This window comes from Vitis vinifera, chromosome 6 (genome assembly GCF_030704535.1).
Source record: "Vitis vinifera cultivar Pinot Noir 40024 chromosome 6, ASM3070453v1".
Classification (NCBI taxonomy): Eukaryota; Viridiplantae; Streptophyta; class Magnoliopsida; order Vitales; family Vitaceae; genus Vitis; species Vitis vinifera.
Window position 1 is genome coordinate 18,185,571 of NC_081810.1, and position 19,102 is coordinate 18,204,672.

General features: G+C 35.8%; 1 protein-coding gene across 1 annotated transcript in view; it reads left to right on the forward strand.

Annotated features, from left to right (window-relative positions):
- LOC100244477 (uncharacterized) overlaps positions 1-19,102 on the forward strand; it is a 119,648-nt gene that overhangs the window by 86,853 nt on the left and 13,693 nt on the right. Inside the window, exons 24-27 of the mRNA XM_010653244.3 lie at positions 4,782-5,045; positions 12,203-12,301; positions 12,520-12,704; positions 18,310-18,645. Of these exons, the coding sequence (XP_010651546.1) occupies positions 4,782-5,045; positions 12,203-12,301; positions 12,520-12,704; positions 18,310-18,645 (884 nt within the window). The remainder of the gene's footprint in view (positions 1-4,781; positions 5,046-12,202; positions 12,302-12,519; positions 12,705-18,309; positions 18,646-19,102) is intronic.

Consider the following 19,102-nt stretch of genomic DNA (forward strand, 5'->3'; position numbering starts at 1 on the left):
TAAGTCCACAAGAACTCGGAATGACCTCCAACCGCGCTAGCATGGCCCTCTTGAAGAAGTGCCGGAATAAGGGGTGAGGCCTTGGGAAGAACTAAGCGCCCTTGTAGAGAAGGCCATGGTCCAAAGAATACTGAGGATAAGCATTTGGATCGGCCAACAGCCTTTGCCGAATCTTAGCAAGGTGTGGGTCAGCTTCAACTTGTGAATTGATCAACGAAGTGTCTAAGCGATTGGGAACAATGAGGGCAACTAACTCCATAGAAATGGGGATGCGAGATAGGGCGTCAGCTGCTTTATTCTCCAATTCAGGCCGAAACTGAATTTCAAAATCGTACCCAAATAACTTTGCAACCCACTTTTGGTACGACTCATTCACCACTCTTTGCTCTAGTAGAAATTTCAAACTACTTTGATTCGTTCTCACAATAAAGTGGCGACCAAGCAAGTAGTGATGCCAGTTCTGAACTACTAAGACAATAGCCATTAACTCTTTTTCATATATGGACTTTTGTCGCTCTCTTACTGAAAGGACTTGGCTAAAATAAGCCACTAGTCTTTGAGTTTGCATCAAAACGGCACCCAAACCATACCCTGAGGCATCAATCTCCACAATGAAGAGCTCTCTAAAATCAGGCAAATTCAAAACAGGAATTGTTGTCATAGTTGTTTTCAATTTTTATAAGGCAGCCTCAGCCTCTTGGTTCCAATTAAAAGCATCCTTTTTGAGTTGTTGAGTGAGGGGCCAAGAAATAGCTCCATATCCCTTGACAAATCGACGGTAGTACCTAATCAATTCGAGAAATCCTTTCAATTCTTTAGGGGATTTGGGTGTGGGCCACTCTACCATGGCTGAAATCTTGTAGGGGTCAGCAACAACCCCCTTGGCAAAAACCAAATGACCCAAGTATTCGAGTTGCGGTTTAGCAAAGAGACACTTCTTCCCATTGGCGTGCAGCTAGTGGTTAGCCAGAATGGACAACACACTTTGCAAATGATCACAGTGCTCCTTCAAGTCCTTGTAAACCAATATGTCATTAAAAAATACAAGCGCGAATTTCTGAAGGTGTGGCCGAAATATACAGTTCATTAATGACTGGAAGGTCGTTGGTGCATTGGTTAGCCCAAAAGGCATCACCAAGAACTCGTAATGACTTTCCTGGGTGCGAAATGCCATTTTGTGGATGTCTTGTTGTCGAACTCGAATCTGGTGGTAGCCCGATTTGAGGTCTAGTTTGGAAAAAATGGTTGCGCCATGAAGTTCATCAAGTAACTCATCGATCATCGTAATGGGGAACCAATCCGGAAATGTAACTTTGTTAAGAGCATGGTAATCTATACAAAACCTCCGCTCTCCATATTTTTTTTCAATCAACAACACTGGACTAAAAAATGGACTTAAGCTAGGCCGAACAATTCCTGCCTCAAGCATATCTTGCACCAATCTCTCTATTTCATTCTTTAGAATATGTGGATACTGGTAGGAATGGACGTTAATCAGAGATGCACCCAGAATCAATTAAATGGCATGGTCAATATCACGACTTGGTGGTAACCTCGACATCGGCCCAAAAACTCGTTGATGTTGAGCTAACACTTTTTTGTCTATTTTCGGGACCTTATGTACTCCTTCACTCAATTCCGAAGTGGTGGAAGTCTGACAGAGTTCCACCCATACCCCTTGGCCATGGTGCTGCAATGCTCTAACCATTGCCTTAAGAGACACCTCAGTCCGACTAAGGCTCGGGTCTCCCTTTAACAATATCACTATCTTTCCCAATTTGATCTTCATTGTTAGCATCTTCCAATTTACTTTCACGTCTCCTAAAGTCCCCAACCAAGGCATTCCCAAAATTACATCAGTGTTGCCTAATTCAAGTGGAAGAAAATCTTCCACTACAGTGAGCCCCTGCATCGAAATACAAACTCCCCTACAAATGCCCTTCCCTTTCACGGATATCCTAGTTCCCATCATCACCCCGTAACTGGTTGTTGTAGTTAATGGAAGTGCTAATCATTGAACCAAATGAAGGGATAAAAAATTGTGGGTAGCCCTACTGTCCACAAGGATGATTACCTCTTTTGACCCGATTGTCCCTTTGATCTTCATAGTCCCCGGCGTAGTTAAACCAACCACAGAATTTAGAGATAATTCCATAGCGTCTTTCAACTCAATGAGTGAAGGTTCCATAGTTGCTCTCTCGTCAAATTGATTATCCTCCTCCCTCTCATCTTCGTGCACCAATAAAACCCTTAATTCTTTCTTACAGCGATGACCAAGTGAGAACTTCTCATCACACTTAAAACAGATCCCCTTCTCTCTACGGGCTTGAAGCTCCGATTCCGTCAGTCTCTTTATTGGAATCTCGCGGTGCTGGTTCATCATTTTCTCCCTAATAGCCACTGCCCTAGTCTGAAAATTTTCCCCAATCTTCCAATCACCTTGATTTGCAGATGACAACATTTTGGTGCTCTTTGGGTCCCTTGGTTCACGGGCCGCCCATAGGGTTAAATTTCTATTTTCGACCCGTTGGGCCATTTCCATCAAGTGGCCCAGCCCAATATGGTTGCAGAAGACGTATCTCAACCCGAATCTCAGGAAGCAGCCCATTCACAAACATGCTTTCCATTACCTGCTCAGAAATCCCTTTCAAGGGAGCCATTAGAATCTCAAATTCCTACCGGTACACTGCCACTGCCCCCCGTTGTCACACTACAAGAAACTCCTCACAAAGGTTCCCTCCTTGAGTCGGACGAAAGCGAAGCAATAGCCGTCTCTTCAAATTTTCCCAACTCCCAAACGCCTCTCTCATATCAGTCCACTGGTACCAAGAGAGTGCGTCCCCATCAAGACTCATTGCAGCGGCTACTAATTTATCCTCCTCTTCTGTGAGTCTATTCTTTGCGAAGTATCAATCGGCTCGAAAGATCCAACCATCCGGGTTTTCTCCCGTAAATACGGACATCTCCAAACGCCATCCACCATGCCATTCCCCGTTTCCGCCTCACCTCGTCTCATCCGTTGCTATCCAACCCCCACTGGTTTCCCCAACTCCAGGGATCCATTTTGCATGGTCTTCTCGTTGAGCAGCAGCCACCGTGACCTGCCTTGATGACAATGCAGCCACCGCCTTCTGTGTCTCTTCCAGCAACTACAGAACTCACATTACGTTCTGGGCAAGGCCCGTCACTATCCTTTCCATTCCCGATAAGCGCTGCATCTCCTCTCTGATATCTCCAACTTCCTTCTCTAGAGAATCCACCCAGCCATCATTCTTTTTCTGAGCCATTTGGATCGATGCTCTGATACCAAATTGATAGGTATCTAATGGAGAAATATTATTGAATTTCAAGAATTACAAGAAAAATGACCAAACTGATACTAAGATAGCTATTTGAGAGGTTATCACTCTCCCACCAGATTCACAGAACAACCAGCCCAAACTAATTCCATCTTTTTCCTATTTAAGCTATTCCAGTCTGTACCAAGATTGTTACCCAGCCTATACTAAGACTATTACAACGAACTACCTGTTGGCAGTACACTTCTCTTCCCTTTTCTGGCATACACATAACGTATAGGAGGCCTATCACAATGTTTTTAATCATATGCAATATGTATAAATATGTTTTCTTCAACAGTTATATAGGTAAGAAAAACGTTTAATAGTTTAGTGTACCTTACATACTTTACGGTTAGATAATGAACATATTTCTATGATTGAGTTATTATTGTAAAGTCAAAGTACTACAAGAAGCAAATAAGAAATCTGAAAGCTGGAATTAGGATTCTAAATAATTCATTCTCGTTGATTTGATTGAATTACAACCTATTTATACAAGTTGTACAGTAAGGGGAAAATGGGAAATAGGCTAAGGAAATAAAATTAAATTCCTACAATTACTCTTAACTTTCCTATCTTGCTATAAATATACAGATCTGATTTGATTTTCTATTCAAATTCCATGATTTTAGTCCATAATCAAATCAGAAGAAATATTCCATGCTTTCCAATAGTATCTATAGAAATTTGCATTATAAGAAACCTTGCATATCCTTATATTCTGTCTTAACATATCATATATGGCCATTGTTCCCCACTAACATGTCTGATTTTACAGGAATTCTCTATACAATAGTCTAAGTTTTGAGTGTGTTGATATTCTTTTTTTCCCTCATATTTCTTGAATTTTATTTTTTTAATTTGAATATTTTCCATGATTTTCCACATTTACTGAGATACTACAATTGATTTTTATTCTTTTTTTCCTCTCCTCCTCTCCATCCCTTCCCCCACCACACCCCCCCCCCCTCCTTCTTTCAATTTTTGGTACACTTTCTTCTTATTTTTCGAATGTATGATTTAATACATTTTCTTCTAAACAGTCACTATAGAAATGCTCAAGGATTATTATCACCACTTACAAAATATATGTCATTTTCCAGTCTCATGGTTTGATGATTCTGTTTTATATTAATGGGAAATATATTTCTACCACTTATCCTCACCACATATGGATTTTATGCAGTACAGTCGATATGAATAGTGCTGGTCCATCACTATCGATATCACATACAATACCTCTATATTTCTATATCCTTAGCAATAACACCGTAATATCCGAACTGATTTTTAATGGTTGCCTGATTCCTCTTATTTGTGACTTGCATGACACTCACATGGTCCCGTTCTCATATCAGTTTCTCTGAAGTATCTTTACAGTGTGATCAGATTAGCAGTTTCATATCACTCATATGGTTTAGGTGTATTCCTGTTATATAGGTTGGAAAGAACTTGAAAGAAATATGGATAGCTGCATTTCGTGCTATGGATGACATAAAGGAGACTGTCCGAAATTCTGGGGACAAGTTATGCCGTGCTGTAGCTTCACTCACAACAAGGCTATGTGACGTCTCACTTACTGGAACATCAGATGCGAAACAAGCAATGGATATTGTTCTGCCATTTCTGCTAGCTGAAGGCATAATGAGTAAAGTTAACAATATCAGTAAGGCATCTATTGCCATAGTCATGAAGCTTGCAAAGGTTAATTCTACTTTACAATGCTATATACTGGTTTTGAGTCTTTTGACAAATAATATCTGGCTTCCAATAATATTGTTCTGGTTTCTAATAGAACAGAGAAAACATTATTTGGCTGACTATATTTAAGGCTTTTTGGAATAAAATAAAATAGTTGTGGTTTCAATGTTACAGATTTCCTGAATTTAATTAATTGAGCCATGTGACAGTAAAAAGTTAAATTGTGTAACCTTTTAAAGGATGAAACATTTAAAAAAAAGTTTAATTGTGTAATATATTCTCTAGTTGATTGGTTTCATCTATGCATGATATAGTCATAGTTTTAAAAGACAAGAGAACATAAAGCCTTTTGTCCTTCTGTTGCACCATGCACAAGCTTTGAAGCATAAGGTATAAAAGTCTTAGTGCCACCCCCTTTTTTTCCCATTGATCAATTAAGTTTTAAAAAATATTTAATTGATGAAAATTTTTACGATTTCAAAGCTAAATGCCACAAAGAAAACTCATATTCAATTACTGATCAATATTGGATTATATATATTTTGCGTACAAGTAATAGATCTTGAGTATTGAAATGAACATATAATGAGAGCCCCATACTGCAAAATGTGAGCCTTTTGTCACAGTCTTATATAATTTTTAAACACCCATATGACAGACGACTTCATGTCTTCTTGAGTTGCTACGTCAGCTTGTCCCAACCAAATGCTAGACAATGCCCTGGCATGTGAAAGCTAATAAAGAGCAAGCAAGAGAATACTTGGAAACAAGAAATCTACAAGTGTATTACCAAAGGAAGCTTTATAAAATGTTAGATCTTAAATGCCTAAGCACTCTCAACTCCAAGGTACTTTGGCCAAATGAGGCCTCCACCTATTTGTAGGCATCTATAGAGAATGCTAGAACCTTGAGGTCTCTTGAGACCCTCCAATACCTTCAACACTAGCCCTAATACAGTACTATGCCGTTCTCAATAAAATTCTAAAGTATTCTAGATACTCCCAGTCTCTACATAGTCCCGTAGTCTTCCACACTGTTATGGAGTCTCCGACTCAATGCTTGAGAGATCCACACATCTTTTGAGAATTGCACACTTCTGGGAAAGCTACTAGAGCATTTCAGTGTTCTCCTGAAAGCTTAAGTAAAGGTTCTGAGCGGTCTTATATGCAATTTCTTGAGCAGATTGTGACTGTCTCTAAAACCTTTTGGCCCCATCATCTTTTGTGCAAAGCAAGACTAGTAGGTTGTTAAGCCTCAAAGTTCTGCAAAGTGTATGTCTCAAAAGCCTTCTGTAACCATGATTTTACTAGATTTTAAGGCTTATGGGTGCCATTATAAATGCCAAGGATGTTTGTAACATATGGAAACTCATTGTTTCTTGTAATAGAAGTCTTAACAAATATTTCTGAAGGTAGAAAGAATTGAATTGAATTCTATTTTGATCAACCAGGTTACAGAGCTTATATACACACCTACCCTCCTAGAGTAAAATGGAAATAAATTATACAAGGGAAGTGTTACAAAGACAATCCATACAATTACTCTAAACTGTTGACCTATTCTAAAATATATACAATCATTAATTGATTCTAATTTAAATTAATTAGACTTAAAATAGAAACTAGAATCAGGAAATCAGCCACATTTTCTGACAATTTCTTTAGCAATAGACACAAAACTCATGGTTTCTTTCAGAAATATGCACACAAAACAATGATTAAAAATGCTGAACAAAATGATCCTATCATTTCTGTCATATGCATCCTCTGATTTTTGTAAATAATGAATTTAAATGCATGGAAATTTCAAGTCATATTTTAGCAATGATTATGCATCATAGAAAACAAATTACAACCTATTGATATGCTATGCAAGGATTGCTGAATGTACTGAATGCCTTAAATGGAAATGTCACCAGGTATGTTGAAAAAAAAAATACAGATATAGTGATGCATATACTGGTACTGGATTGATGCTAAATAAGTATCTGACTTCACAGAAGTTCTTGCCAAAAATATATCAATTTCATAGTATTAGAAATATTTATGAAGAGTGTCAATCAACAAAGAGAACTCATGATACTGTTAAAAGGAATATGCATAGCAAGAATGTTGTGTTTCATAGTAAAATTAGGGAATTGATCTTCAATACTTATTATGAGAAACTCTTTGTATTGTCGGCATTGAAAGGTTGATCTACATTTATACTGCAGTTTAGCAAACTAGAAAAGTAATATGTAGAGAAAAAAGAAAGCAAAGATATACAGCTGTACTGTAAAACAGAGAGTAATGTTGTTGATGCAAAAATTGAATAGTTTAGATACCAAATGAGAAAAGATGGATGATATAATTGTTTGATGTACAAGTTAGTTTTGAATGTACTGTCAATGTTGACACAGCAAGAATCAATCATCCTTTGGAAATGCCTGAGATATCATGTATTGCAGAATTAACCAAATGATGACAACTATAACAAAGCCATGCAATAGAAAATAAAAATGGAAATAAAATGTTATCAATGATATAAGTATGTTTTCAATATGCTCAGACATAAAAGAGTATGTATATTGATACACTGCAGATGTAGACAAAATATCTACACTATTATGTAAAACCTACTCTTTTTATAGGTTACTATGCAGAGAAGGCCAGCCCATTAGATTCCATAAGGACCCTGATTTCTTTGTCCATTCTGGGAAATTAAACATATAAGAGAATTCTTTAAATGGGTGCAAGGAAAGAACTGCATCAAAGTGAGAAAAAAAAATCAAATTTTGTCACATATTTTAATTTCTAGTAAGTTTCATCATAAATGAAAGCAGGACATGTGAAACCCTAGATTTATTTATTTTATTTATTTATACATTTATTTATTTATTTATTTTGACAATGTGGCGACCCATCATTTCACTTTGCAAAACTCAGGAAAGCCATATAAACATGCCCTCTCTATCAAGATTCATATATTAGGCAACTTTGGGACTCAAAACTTGGGAGGGCTTTCTATTTGAGCTACTTGTGGGAACACAAGGGTTTAGAGAACGAATATCATAAAGAATGAAAAAATGTATGAATAAAAAATTTAAAGAAAACCTGATTATTTCCTAATAGAAGCTTTTAAGAGGTTGTGATATGACTAAAAGCTTTTAGGGCTACATACGGTTTCTTACTGTAGATGTTCTTTTCCTAATAAGTCATCCTTTACCATAAACAAATCTGAAGACATGCACGGAGCATGCAATGCTTCTATAAATTAGAGCTTTCTTTTCTCCCACATCTTCTTATGTATATTAGGGTGCCTAGACAATTTGTAAGAAAAACCATGAAATTACCTTTTATGTTCTCCTCTACAATTAACTAAAAATAAGTACTCAAATTGGAAATGATACAAAAAATGATGCTTAATATAAATGCATCAATCAATAGTGCCTTATCCTAACTGCACAAGTTTGAGTGAAATGTTTAGGAGCCAAGATCTCAATGCTTCATTTTTATCTATGGTTTGTAAAGACTAATTTGTAGTTGAAAGTGGAAGGGTTCAAAGAACCTATTAGAAATTGGTAGGTGGGCTATAATGTCAAGGATTCATTTAGCCACATCTTAGCAATCAAACTAAAAGAGTTGAAGAAAGATCTAAGAATTTAGAATAAAGAGGTATTTGGGAATGTCACAACCAATAAAATTGCAGCTCTAAATCAGATTGCCTTCTGCATTGTCAAGGAAAGGGAAGTTGCTCTGCTCTTCCATTAGAGGAGCCAAGCTAGGAGGGAGGCAGTGTTTAAATTTTTTAAGTGGGCAGCAATGGAAGAAGTCTCTTGGGCAGAAATCAAGAGAACTTTTTCTAAGAAAGGGAGATAAAAATATAAAGTTCTTCTATATGATGGCCAATGCTCATACGAGAAGAAACCATTTGGCTAAAATGCAAATGAATGGAGAAATGTTATTGGAAAAAACAAATATTAAAGAGGAGCTTTGAACAAAGAAGATTATGTTAGGATAGAGTTCTTAAAAGCATGACATGATCTAACAATAAATGGATTTTACTATTATTTATATTATGATTCCAGTTTTCTCTTTCATTATCCCATTTTTGCATTGTGTATGATGAACATTCAAGGTTGCATCACTTGCATTGTACATGACTTGAGTGCTTTAAGAAATACTCAGAAGATCCAAATCATGAGTTCCTTTCAAGTTGATAAGTATTTCACAGCAAGTTCATGGACTTAAGCAATCCATTTGAGACTATAGTGCACCACCTCCTAATTGAAGGGATGACTTATCTTAGTCATCAAGATGGGTTTCCCATGGTGAGTGTACTAATGTATATGGTTACACGTTGGACAAGACTTACAATGAGTCATAACATGTACTATCGGGTAATCATGACTTCACTAAGTTACTATATTGCATGATCCCATAACTTTGAAAGAATATTGAGCTAGTGTTAAGGTGTCCAATGGCTTTGACTTACGGGTGAGACCCTTACAAGATCATATATTCCTTATAAATTGGGTTACTATTGATTAAGGCAAGTAGCAATGGGTATTCTCAAGATAGGCACCATGATATCTCATGGTTTGAAACAATGTATCCTCTTACGTACTCATAAAGAGATGTGATCTTGAAATATGTGACCACATTAATTCCTTAAGTGAAATTTGACATATGCTCTTAAAGAGGGGTAGAGTATGTCAATTAATCACATAATAAGAGGATTTGAGATTCAATGATTATAAAGGTAATCTTGACAGGTTGATAGCATTCACCTTGGTAGATTGTGGATTTTAATTCATAGGGAGCTTGAATGCAATCATTAGTAGGTCAATGACTTGAGTTTTCTATCTCGATCTAATATTATAAGATATTAGAGTACAATTAACCCTTTTTAGTGGTATGTTGAGTCAACTTTAAAATTGGATTTTGAGATAGTTAATATTTTCCTATGGGTCTTAATGGTCCTTACTCAAGCTCATATTCCTTGGTGGTACATTATTGAGGAATGGTTGGGTTCTTTATTCTTATGTGTGTATAAGGGCATTTTAGTAATTACACAAGGTTGCATAAGAGTTTATAAATGGTCTTTCTAGATTGTGTTAATTAATTAATCGGAATCCAATAGAGCTAATTAATTGTATAATGAATAGGGCAAAAAAATGAGGTTTTATCACAAGTTTTGCAGTTAATGGAAAAGAAGGTCTAGGAATGAAGGTATTCTATTTGTTGTTTGTTGATGATTCTTTTATCCTTTATGATGCCAGTCAAGAACATATGGAGCGCTTGAGCTGGTCTTGCAAGCAGTTTGAGGCAATCTTGGCTTTAAAAATCAATTTGGAGAAAAGTGAATTTATCCTAATTGGAGGGTAGCAAATGTTGAGGAGCTAATTGGTGTTTTGGGCTATCAGGTGGGTACCCTCCTCACTATTAATATGGGTCTATTGTTGGGAACAACATTCAAATCGTCATGAATTTGGGATGTGGTGGAGGAAAGATTTTAGAAATGACTGGCTTTGTGGAAGAGACAATATCTATGAAATTGAGGAGTGCTAACTCTAATAAAAAATACTCTATGTAGCTTCTCAATATACTTTATGTCCTTATTTGTCATCCACAGAAGGTGATCTTAAAATTGGTAAAGATCCAAAGGGATTTCATTTGGGGGAGAGATGTCCTTGAGAATAAACCACATTTGGTGAATTGGTTGACAATTTGTATGGACAAGAGAAATGAAAGCTTAGGTATTAAAAGTCTTTCCATTCTTGACAAGGCATTTTTCGACAAATAGTGTTGGAGGTTTGCTACTGACAGATTCCTTTAGAAAGCAGGTGGTTACAAGGAAGTATGGGGAGGAGGTGAGCAGATGGTGCTCAAGAGGATGGAGGAAGGTTATAGGGTGGGTTTTTGGAAGGCAATTAAAAATGGGTGGGAGGTTGTTTGCAATGGAAGGGGTTTTAAGGTGGGCAATAGGCAAATGGTGAAATTTTAGAAGGATAAGTAGTGTGGTAGCTTACCATAGGAAGAGTCTCCTGAGTTGTCTTCCATAGTCATTGCCAAAGATGCATGGGTAATTGATGTGTGGGAGCAAGGGATGAGGGTTGTTGAAATCCTCATTTCTCAAAACAAATCCATAACTGAGAGTTTGAGGAGGTGGAGACTTTCTGTAGGAGACTACATGGTTAGGGAAGTAGAGGATAAAATGTTGTGGCTAAGTTAAAAGTGTGACAATTTTGCAATTAAATCTCCCTACCCCTCTTTGTCTAATAAAAGATTTGAGGTTTTTCCTTTGAACGCAGTTTGTAATCCTTAGGTTCCATTGAGGATTGAGCTTTTTTCTAGGAAGCTGAATGGGGAAGGATCTTGAAGTTGAACCAACTCAAAAATAGGGGATGAAATATGTTGAATGGTTGTTATTTCTATAAAGAAGTTGATCACATCCTTTTTCATTGTGCGATGACTATTATCTTGTGGTAATTCATTTCTACTTTATTTGTGGTAAAGTGGGTCACACATTCCTCAGATAGAAGCATCTTTTTGAGTTAACATGGATCTTTTGTTGGGAAAAAGAGGAAAAAATATTAGAGTGGCTCCTTTGTGCTTATTTTGAACCATTTGAAAGGAAATGAATAGGAGAGCTTTTGAATACACTGAAAAAGTGGATCAAGCAATCAAGCAAGCCTTTGTGTGTAATTTTTTAAAGTGGGTTAGAGTGGATATAGGAGATTCCTCAATGTTCATGGTAGACTTCATTGATTGATTGAGTTATAAGTAGGGAGAGGTAATTATTTTTTTTTTATCTCTCTCCACTTTGTCTAGCCTTTTGGTGCCTTTTTCTATCCCATGTATGCTTTCACATGCTCTTTTGTTAGGTGCTTTTAATATATTTTCTTTTTGCCTATCAAAAAAAAAAAGGCATTGGGTAAATGTTCATACAGAATGAATTTCTTATAATGTTTGTGCTTAATGTTTGTGAACATGGGCATATTCATTAGGTTCTCTGTAGCTTATTATGTTAATCATCTACTTGTCTTTCTGATTATGTTAATCATGTATTTCTCTTTCTTGTGTTTGGGAATTGTAAAATATATTTTTCTAATTTAATAGTGTTGTAAAACTATGTTTATTCTTTTACCAATATACCAAGCTGTTTTGCCTGATTTGCAGGGTGCAGGCAATGCAATACGTCCACATTTATCTGATTTAGTTTGTTGCATGCTAGAAAGTTTATCAAGTCTTGAAGACCAAGGGCTCAATTATGTTGAGGTGTGGCAGATATTATTTGTTTCTTAACTATTTTCTATATTAGGAATGTGCCTACATTTTAAAGTGTGTTTCTTAACATTATAGATGGCATCTTGTGCTTAATTAGCGTCCACATTTTTTAAGGTCTTATCAGTTGATCTTTGATCTGATGAAGATTTTCCTATATCAATTTTGTATGCATTAGTCCTGTTTATTCATTTATTTTTATTTTCATTTAGTTGCATGCAGCAAATGTTGGAATAAAAACAGAAAAGCTTGAAAGTTTGCGAATTTCAATTGCAAGAAGCTCACCAATGTGGGAAACTCTTGACATTTGTATAGCAGTTGTGGATACTCAATCATTAGATCTGTTGGTTCCTCGTCTTGCTCAACTTGTTCGATCTGGAGTAGGCCTTAACACAAGGTATATGGCAAATTCCTAAGCAATTTAATAATGCAATAGTTATTCAGATCTTGAATGTTTTCTTTTCTAATTTGCATAGGCTAAGCAAATTCTGTTAATATTCTTGGAGTGGGCAGAGTATTTAGATGTTTTCTCTGTTATTGACCACAGATAAAGTAAGTAGTTACAACTTAAAGTTATGAGAATTCTATCCCAAAATAAAAATGGTGTTTGTTTAGGAAACATTTTCATCTTGGGATGAGCGTACAAAAAATACTTGTAAAAAAGTTGGAATGTCATTTTTCTGTTCCAGGCTCCTTGCAGGAAAAAGTAAATAAGATGTGTGGTCTATTCAGTGTTGTTCCATCTGTCAATATCAATTATTTCCAAAGATTTGACATTGTTCATTATCTCCCAAGTTGGCTAGCTATGTGAACCAAGCTAACTTTATAAACTGTTCATCATTTGAAATTTTTTGTTGGTTTTGATCAACCTACTTAGAATGTCCAAAAGGAATACATGTGTGCTCTAAAGTTTTATGGAAATGGTTTATGTTATGGTCCTAATCGTAAATCAATCAAAACTCTTCCTACTTTCTTCTAATCCGTTCTCCTGGATGTTCTAGGGAATATTGCAAGTATGGACATCACCTATAAAATTTGGCAAAGGACAATGCTTCCTTCTAATTATTCTATCAGCTTACCCAGCATATAAGCCTCCCATCTGGATCATTTGTACAACAAATGAACTATACTGCCCTTGTCAGCCTAAGAAATAATCACGGTTTAGTCCTCTTTTGTAGGGATATCAATAGCAACCAATGCATTAGCCTCTCTAATGCCTTCCAACAATGCTAGGATCTCCACCTCCATTGTCAAAACATGGCCAATCGGTTTTGAAAAAGAACTAATGTTGCCTCACTGGTCTTTAATAATCTCCCCAACACCTGTTTGGCCCAGAGTTTTTCAAAGAGCGTCCACAAAAGGATGGTATGAATTCCTTGTCCCCCTGCTATTCCTCTCAGGCCACTTTTGTCTTCTCTGTGGAGTTCTGCTTACTTCCATGATCCCGTTGCTGGAAATCCTGATGAAGAGTTGTTCGTTGATGGCTCTCCTAGCATCCCTGATACTGGTTGTGTCACTGCTCTCAGTTCTGCTTCCAGCATTGATGAGGTGGCTGTGTCTCTTCAAGGGCACCCTTCTAAAGATCTTAGTACTTTTTCCCTTAATGGCTCATCTCCTCACATCACATCCCTTGTGCAGAAGTCCTGAATTCCCAAAGTCCAAGGGAATGCATATTATTGGAGGAAATACAGATAGACCAAAATTAAAGTCTATGATAGCCAGGTAGAGCAATAGAGGATATTCCAAACATCAAGTTCATTTATGCCAAAAATGTTTTTCGGATCAATGTCAACCCTACTCATCTCAATAGTTTTGGCTACATCTGGCTGTATGATTTCTGTTTGGCCCCTCTCTTAGTTAGGACCGACCCCCCATAGGAGGGAACCCCAAAGCTCCCCACTTTTTGACCCGGTTTTGGATAGAATTTCTAGAGGACTAGATGGATTGAAAGGAGCTTATTTATCCTCAGATTGGAGAATTACTTCAATACAATCTTATCTAGCCCATTTCTACAGATTCTTTTTCTCAGTATTCAAGGTCCAAGGCAAGGTAGCAGTATGGATTAAGAGAACCCAGAAGGATTTCCTTCCATCCAGTTTTGGGAAGGATAGGAGAGATCATCTAATAGGATGGAACCAGATTTGTGAACTAAAAGATGAAGGTGGTTTGCTATCAGTAAGGTCAACTTGAGCTATTTTATAATAAGTGGTTGTGGAGATTTCCAGGAACACAGATGCTCTTTTACAGAGTGTTAATAAAAGTATCCAAGGGCCAAACTTTAATGATTAGGATGTGAACACTTAGATTAGGTGGTCACACCATTGCCTATGGAATGCTATTGTACAAGTCTTTCTTGATTTTGTTTTTCATTGTAAGAAGGCACAAAGATCTTTTTTTCAGGAAGATCTTTGTTGGGAAGTCCAACTTTTGCACTGTAACTCTTAATCTCTATTTGCTTTTCTGGTGTGAGGATGTTACCATCTGCCTGATTTCAGATCCTTATGCACCATCTAAATCATGGAATTTCAATTTGTCCTCTGTTTGGACCATGGAATTGATGAACTTTCTTTTTGTTGCTATCTCTATTTCAGAAGCACCTAGAGCCAACATTTCCTGGCATTCGAGTATGGTTGCTTATCTTTTTGGGTTCTTTTTCTCCCCTGTTCTTTCTTTTTTGGATCTTTGTAAATCTGAGCTTCCAGAATCTTTTCACCCATCTAGACTCATCTGTAAAGCCAAAACTTTGCCTATAGTGAGGCTTTTTATTGGCCTGTGGTAAATAAAAGGTCAATTCTATGTTACTACAACTCGGAAGGCCTTTCAGAGCTTTTGAGTCCTAAGGATGTAGTATGTGTTTTGAAAGTGGTGAAATAATTTGTCATCTATTCTTTCACTGTCCAGTAGGGACATGGCACAAATAAAAATTGCATAGTACTAAGGACACTTCTTTGCTAAATCAATTGTTTCATCTCTAACTGCCCTCCCATACAAGTAGGTTTTATGTAATTTCTCTGTCAATTTACCACACAAAGTAATTGGCCCATACAGGCACATCTTATTTAACTTTGTGCCTCTGCTATCATTATACTTTACAAATTAATCTAATCTTTTATCTTCCTACGGTCTCTCTCTCTCTCTCTCTCTCTCAAATCCATGCTTTTAGCAAACTCATCTCTTCAAGGTTAATAAAGATTTTCATTAACACTAATGCCAGTACTTCAACATGCAAGGCTGTCATGATCTTCAAAGCAAGAAAAAAAAGAAACTTGTTTTTATGCGTTTCCAAAAAATATCAGTGTTGTGTCTGAAGCGAGAGTCATATCTGAGATGGATCCCATACCCACAACTATATTTTTTCATATCAACATGAGTACCTTATGAGATAAAAGAGTCCTTCTATCAAGAACTTGAGATTAGGGATCAATCCAATCCTTCTACACAGAACCTTTCAGTAACCTTGGTCCTATACAATTGCTAGAAATTTCAGGATCTCTCTCAATCACTCCCACCACCAAATAAAAAATAAAAAATAAAAAATAAAAAATAAAAAACCATGACAAATATCGCTATCTACCACTGCCTCAAAAGACTTAGTGAGATTCTCTTTGATGAACCTTTTCTTTTTCTAACTACCATCCACTCCTTCAAACAATTTGGAATATGATCTCGTTAACTATCTTTTATGAAATTTTTTTATCTCCTGCTCACTTCTTGGAGTGATCTCATCAAGCTCTGTTTCTGATTAAATCGAGTACTTCTGAAATATTCTTCCAACAAATGAAGACCTCAAATTGCATTGATATTCTCAATGTCCTACAAAGATTTCAATTTCCTCATATGAAGATCACCAAAAACATAAGGGCCTATTTGGGAACGTTTTCAAAAACAGTTCTCAAAAAATAGTGTTTGTTTGGGAACCTTTTTTCAAAACAGTTTTCTATTCTTTAAAATAGAAAACAGTTTTTCAGACTCAAAAACACGTTTAGTAAATTTTTTGATAGAAAACAGTTTTCTAAAAAAAAATTTTGCAAACAGGATATTTTCTGATAATATATTTTAATTGTTTTGACTTGTTTTCTAAGGTTTTTCTATAAAATGATTGTACAAATCTAGAGAATGATTGAAAATAAATCATTACAAATAAAAATTATTTTTAAAAAATATTTGAAAACCTAAAAGGCATATTGAGAACATTCCAAGTTCCCAAACAGATTATTGTTCCAAAAAACATCAGAGACTGTTTCAAAAGCTATTGTAAAAAAATATGGGTTTGTTTGGGAATATTTTTCCAACCAATTCTCAAAAAAATAGTTTTTGGGAACAATTTTAAAAACCAATTCTCTTTAAATTTCTAGAATAAAAGTCTATTTGAGAACTTGGAATACTCTCAAAAAATGCTTTGTTTTCAATCATTCTTCATATTTATATAATTATTTTTTAAAATAACTCATAGAAAACAAGTTAAAATAATTGAAAACAATTAATATATATTCTCAAAAAACACCCTCGTTTTACAAGTTTTCAAAAAATTATCAAACGTGTTTTCTAGTCTGGAAAACAGTTCTTTATTTTTAAGAATAGAAAACTATTTTTAAAAATAGCTTCCAAATAGGCTCTAAGGCTTCCAATCCCTAAGGTTACCTTTTAGAAGCCTTAGTTTTTGCATATACCTATGTCCTCCCAAGAACACAATTAAGTTAGAACCACTTGTTCTCAAATTGGAATAGCATCAGTGCTAATTAGATGGGATAAGACTCTCAACTACTAGGATATCCCAAACAGTGCTAGGTAAAACTTCATGAAGAATGTCATGAAAGATGCATCCAATGTGGTGAGGTAAACAAGAATATGTCCAATATTTGATATTCAAAACATGTCTTAAAATAGAAATGAATTGGCCCGAGTTGAAAAAGATTAGAATCCACCATTGTTAGGTTGTGGTCCAAAACAAGTCCTAGGTTAAATTTCCGAAGAATGTTAGGAAAGATGTATTCCCATCATGAGGTGAACAAGAATGTTGAACAACCAATTTTCCTAAAAGCTTAAGCTTGTAGGATTTGGGTTCACAATGCATATCATGCACTCTGAACACCCTCCATGTGTAACCTCCATTTTGGGCTTACATGTGGGCTTAATAAATTGGGTAAATAAACATGTTATGGTAAGTTCAAACACATGACATCCTACCAAACAAGGCTTTGATTACCGTGTTGAACAACCAATTTTCCTAAAAGCTTAAGCTTGTAGGATTTGGGTTCACAATGCATATCATGCACTCTTAGCAAAGAATATATGTACTGTTCTATATTATATACAAGGGATTCTTGCATATTGGACCAAGTAAAAGACCCATTTTTTAGCAGCAACCTACAATATCTAATGAAAACATCAAAGTTCCTTTTACTACAGTTAATCAAAGCACCCTAGTATGTGGTTGCTTCAGTCAAAAATGCAATGAATGCATAACTTATGGCTGCAAGAGTTACAAATCAATTAGAAATTGCAACCCTCTAATTGAAATTGTTTGCTGCTAGGATTCTCCAGTTCTGTCTTTCTTTTTTCAGAACATCCAGGTTTATATTGTTCAATTAAATGATGAAATTATTTGAATGATACTGTAGATTTCTTTTTGTTAAATCATCCAAAGCATCAGTAATCTAGAGATAGACACCTGACTGACATGGATATGAAATCACCTGTACTGTTGACATTAACAACCCATAGAGCTCAAATTTTTACAGCCCATATCATCTAAGATGCATTATAGTTTTATTACGAAAAAAGTTGAAAAAAATTATCCAAATATGCAATTATTACTTTTAAAAACGTGTAAGAGGATGTAATTAGGGGTTCAAAAAGTGGTTATGGTTTCTTTTGAGTAGTATCTTCATGCATCCAGCATGAGCAATTTCAGAAATTGAAGTGACCTTGTTAATGTGGATGAGTGTTAATGAGCTCAACCAGTACTGATATCTGCTTTACTCTTACTACTACTGTAACAGGGTTGGTGTAGCTAGCTTTATTTCCTTATTAATTCAGAAAGTTGGCAGTGATATCAAACCATTTACAAGCATGCTATTGAAGCTCGTGTTTCCAGTGGTTAAGGAAGAAAAAAGTGGGTCAGTGAAACGTTACTTTGCAAGTGCTTGTGCAGTTGTGTTGAAGTATGCAGATCCTTCTCAAGCACAAAAGTTAATCGAAGAGAGTGCAGCTTTGCACACTGGTGACAGGAATGCCCAAATTTCATGTGCAATTTTATTGAAAGCCTATTGCTCTGTGGCTGCAGATACAATGAGTGGATATCATGCTACAATTGTTCCAGTTATTTTTATCTCAAGGTTGGAGCCAAAACTTTGTTTCCTCTCTGCTATTTTGACATAGGATTGTTTTATCTATAAAAATTGAAAATTAAAAAATAAATAAATAAATACTAAAAATAAAAAACATTACGATCTTTATAGGGCCTAAGGTTATGTTAGTATGATTATCATAAATTTTGACATCTTATAGTTTGTTACATAAATTGCATTTGGCCTGATGATATATACAGCATTTTTACTAAGTTAGAAATTACCTCATGTGCTTTCAACAAAACAGTATAAATATTAAAGACATAAAAAGAAAAATGTTCCAATATATATGGAAATCATGGAGGAACCACCCCAAATTCATTTTTAACTTAATTCTTTAATGAAGAGAAAGTCCCCAACTTCTTTCAGAATTTAAATTTTTGACGAAGAGCTAAGAAGTGTCTTAAATTGTAAGTATGAGATATGTTACAAGAACTTGGGAGCA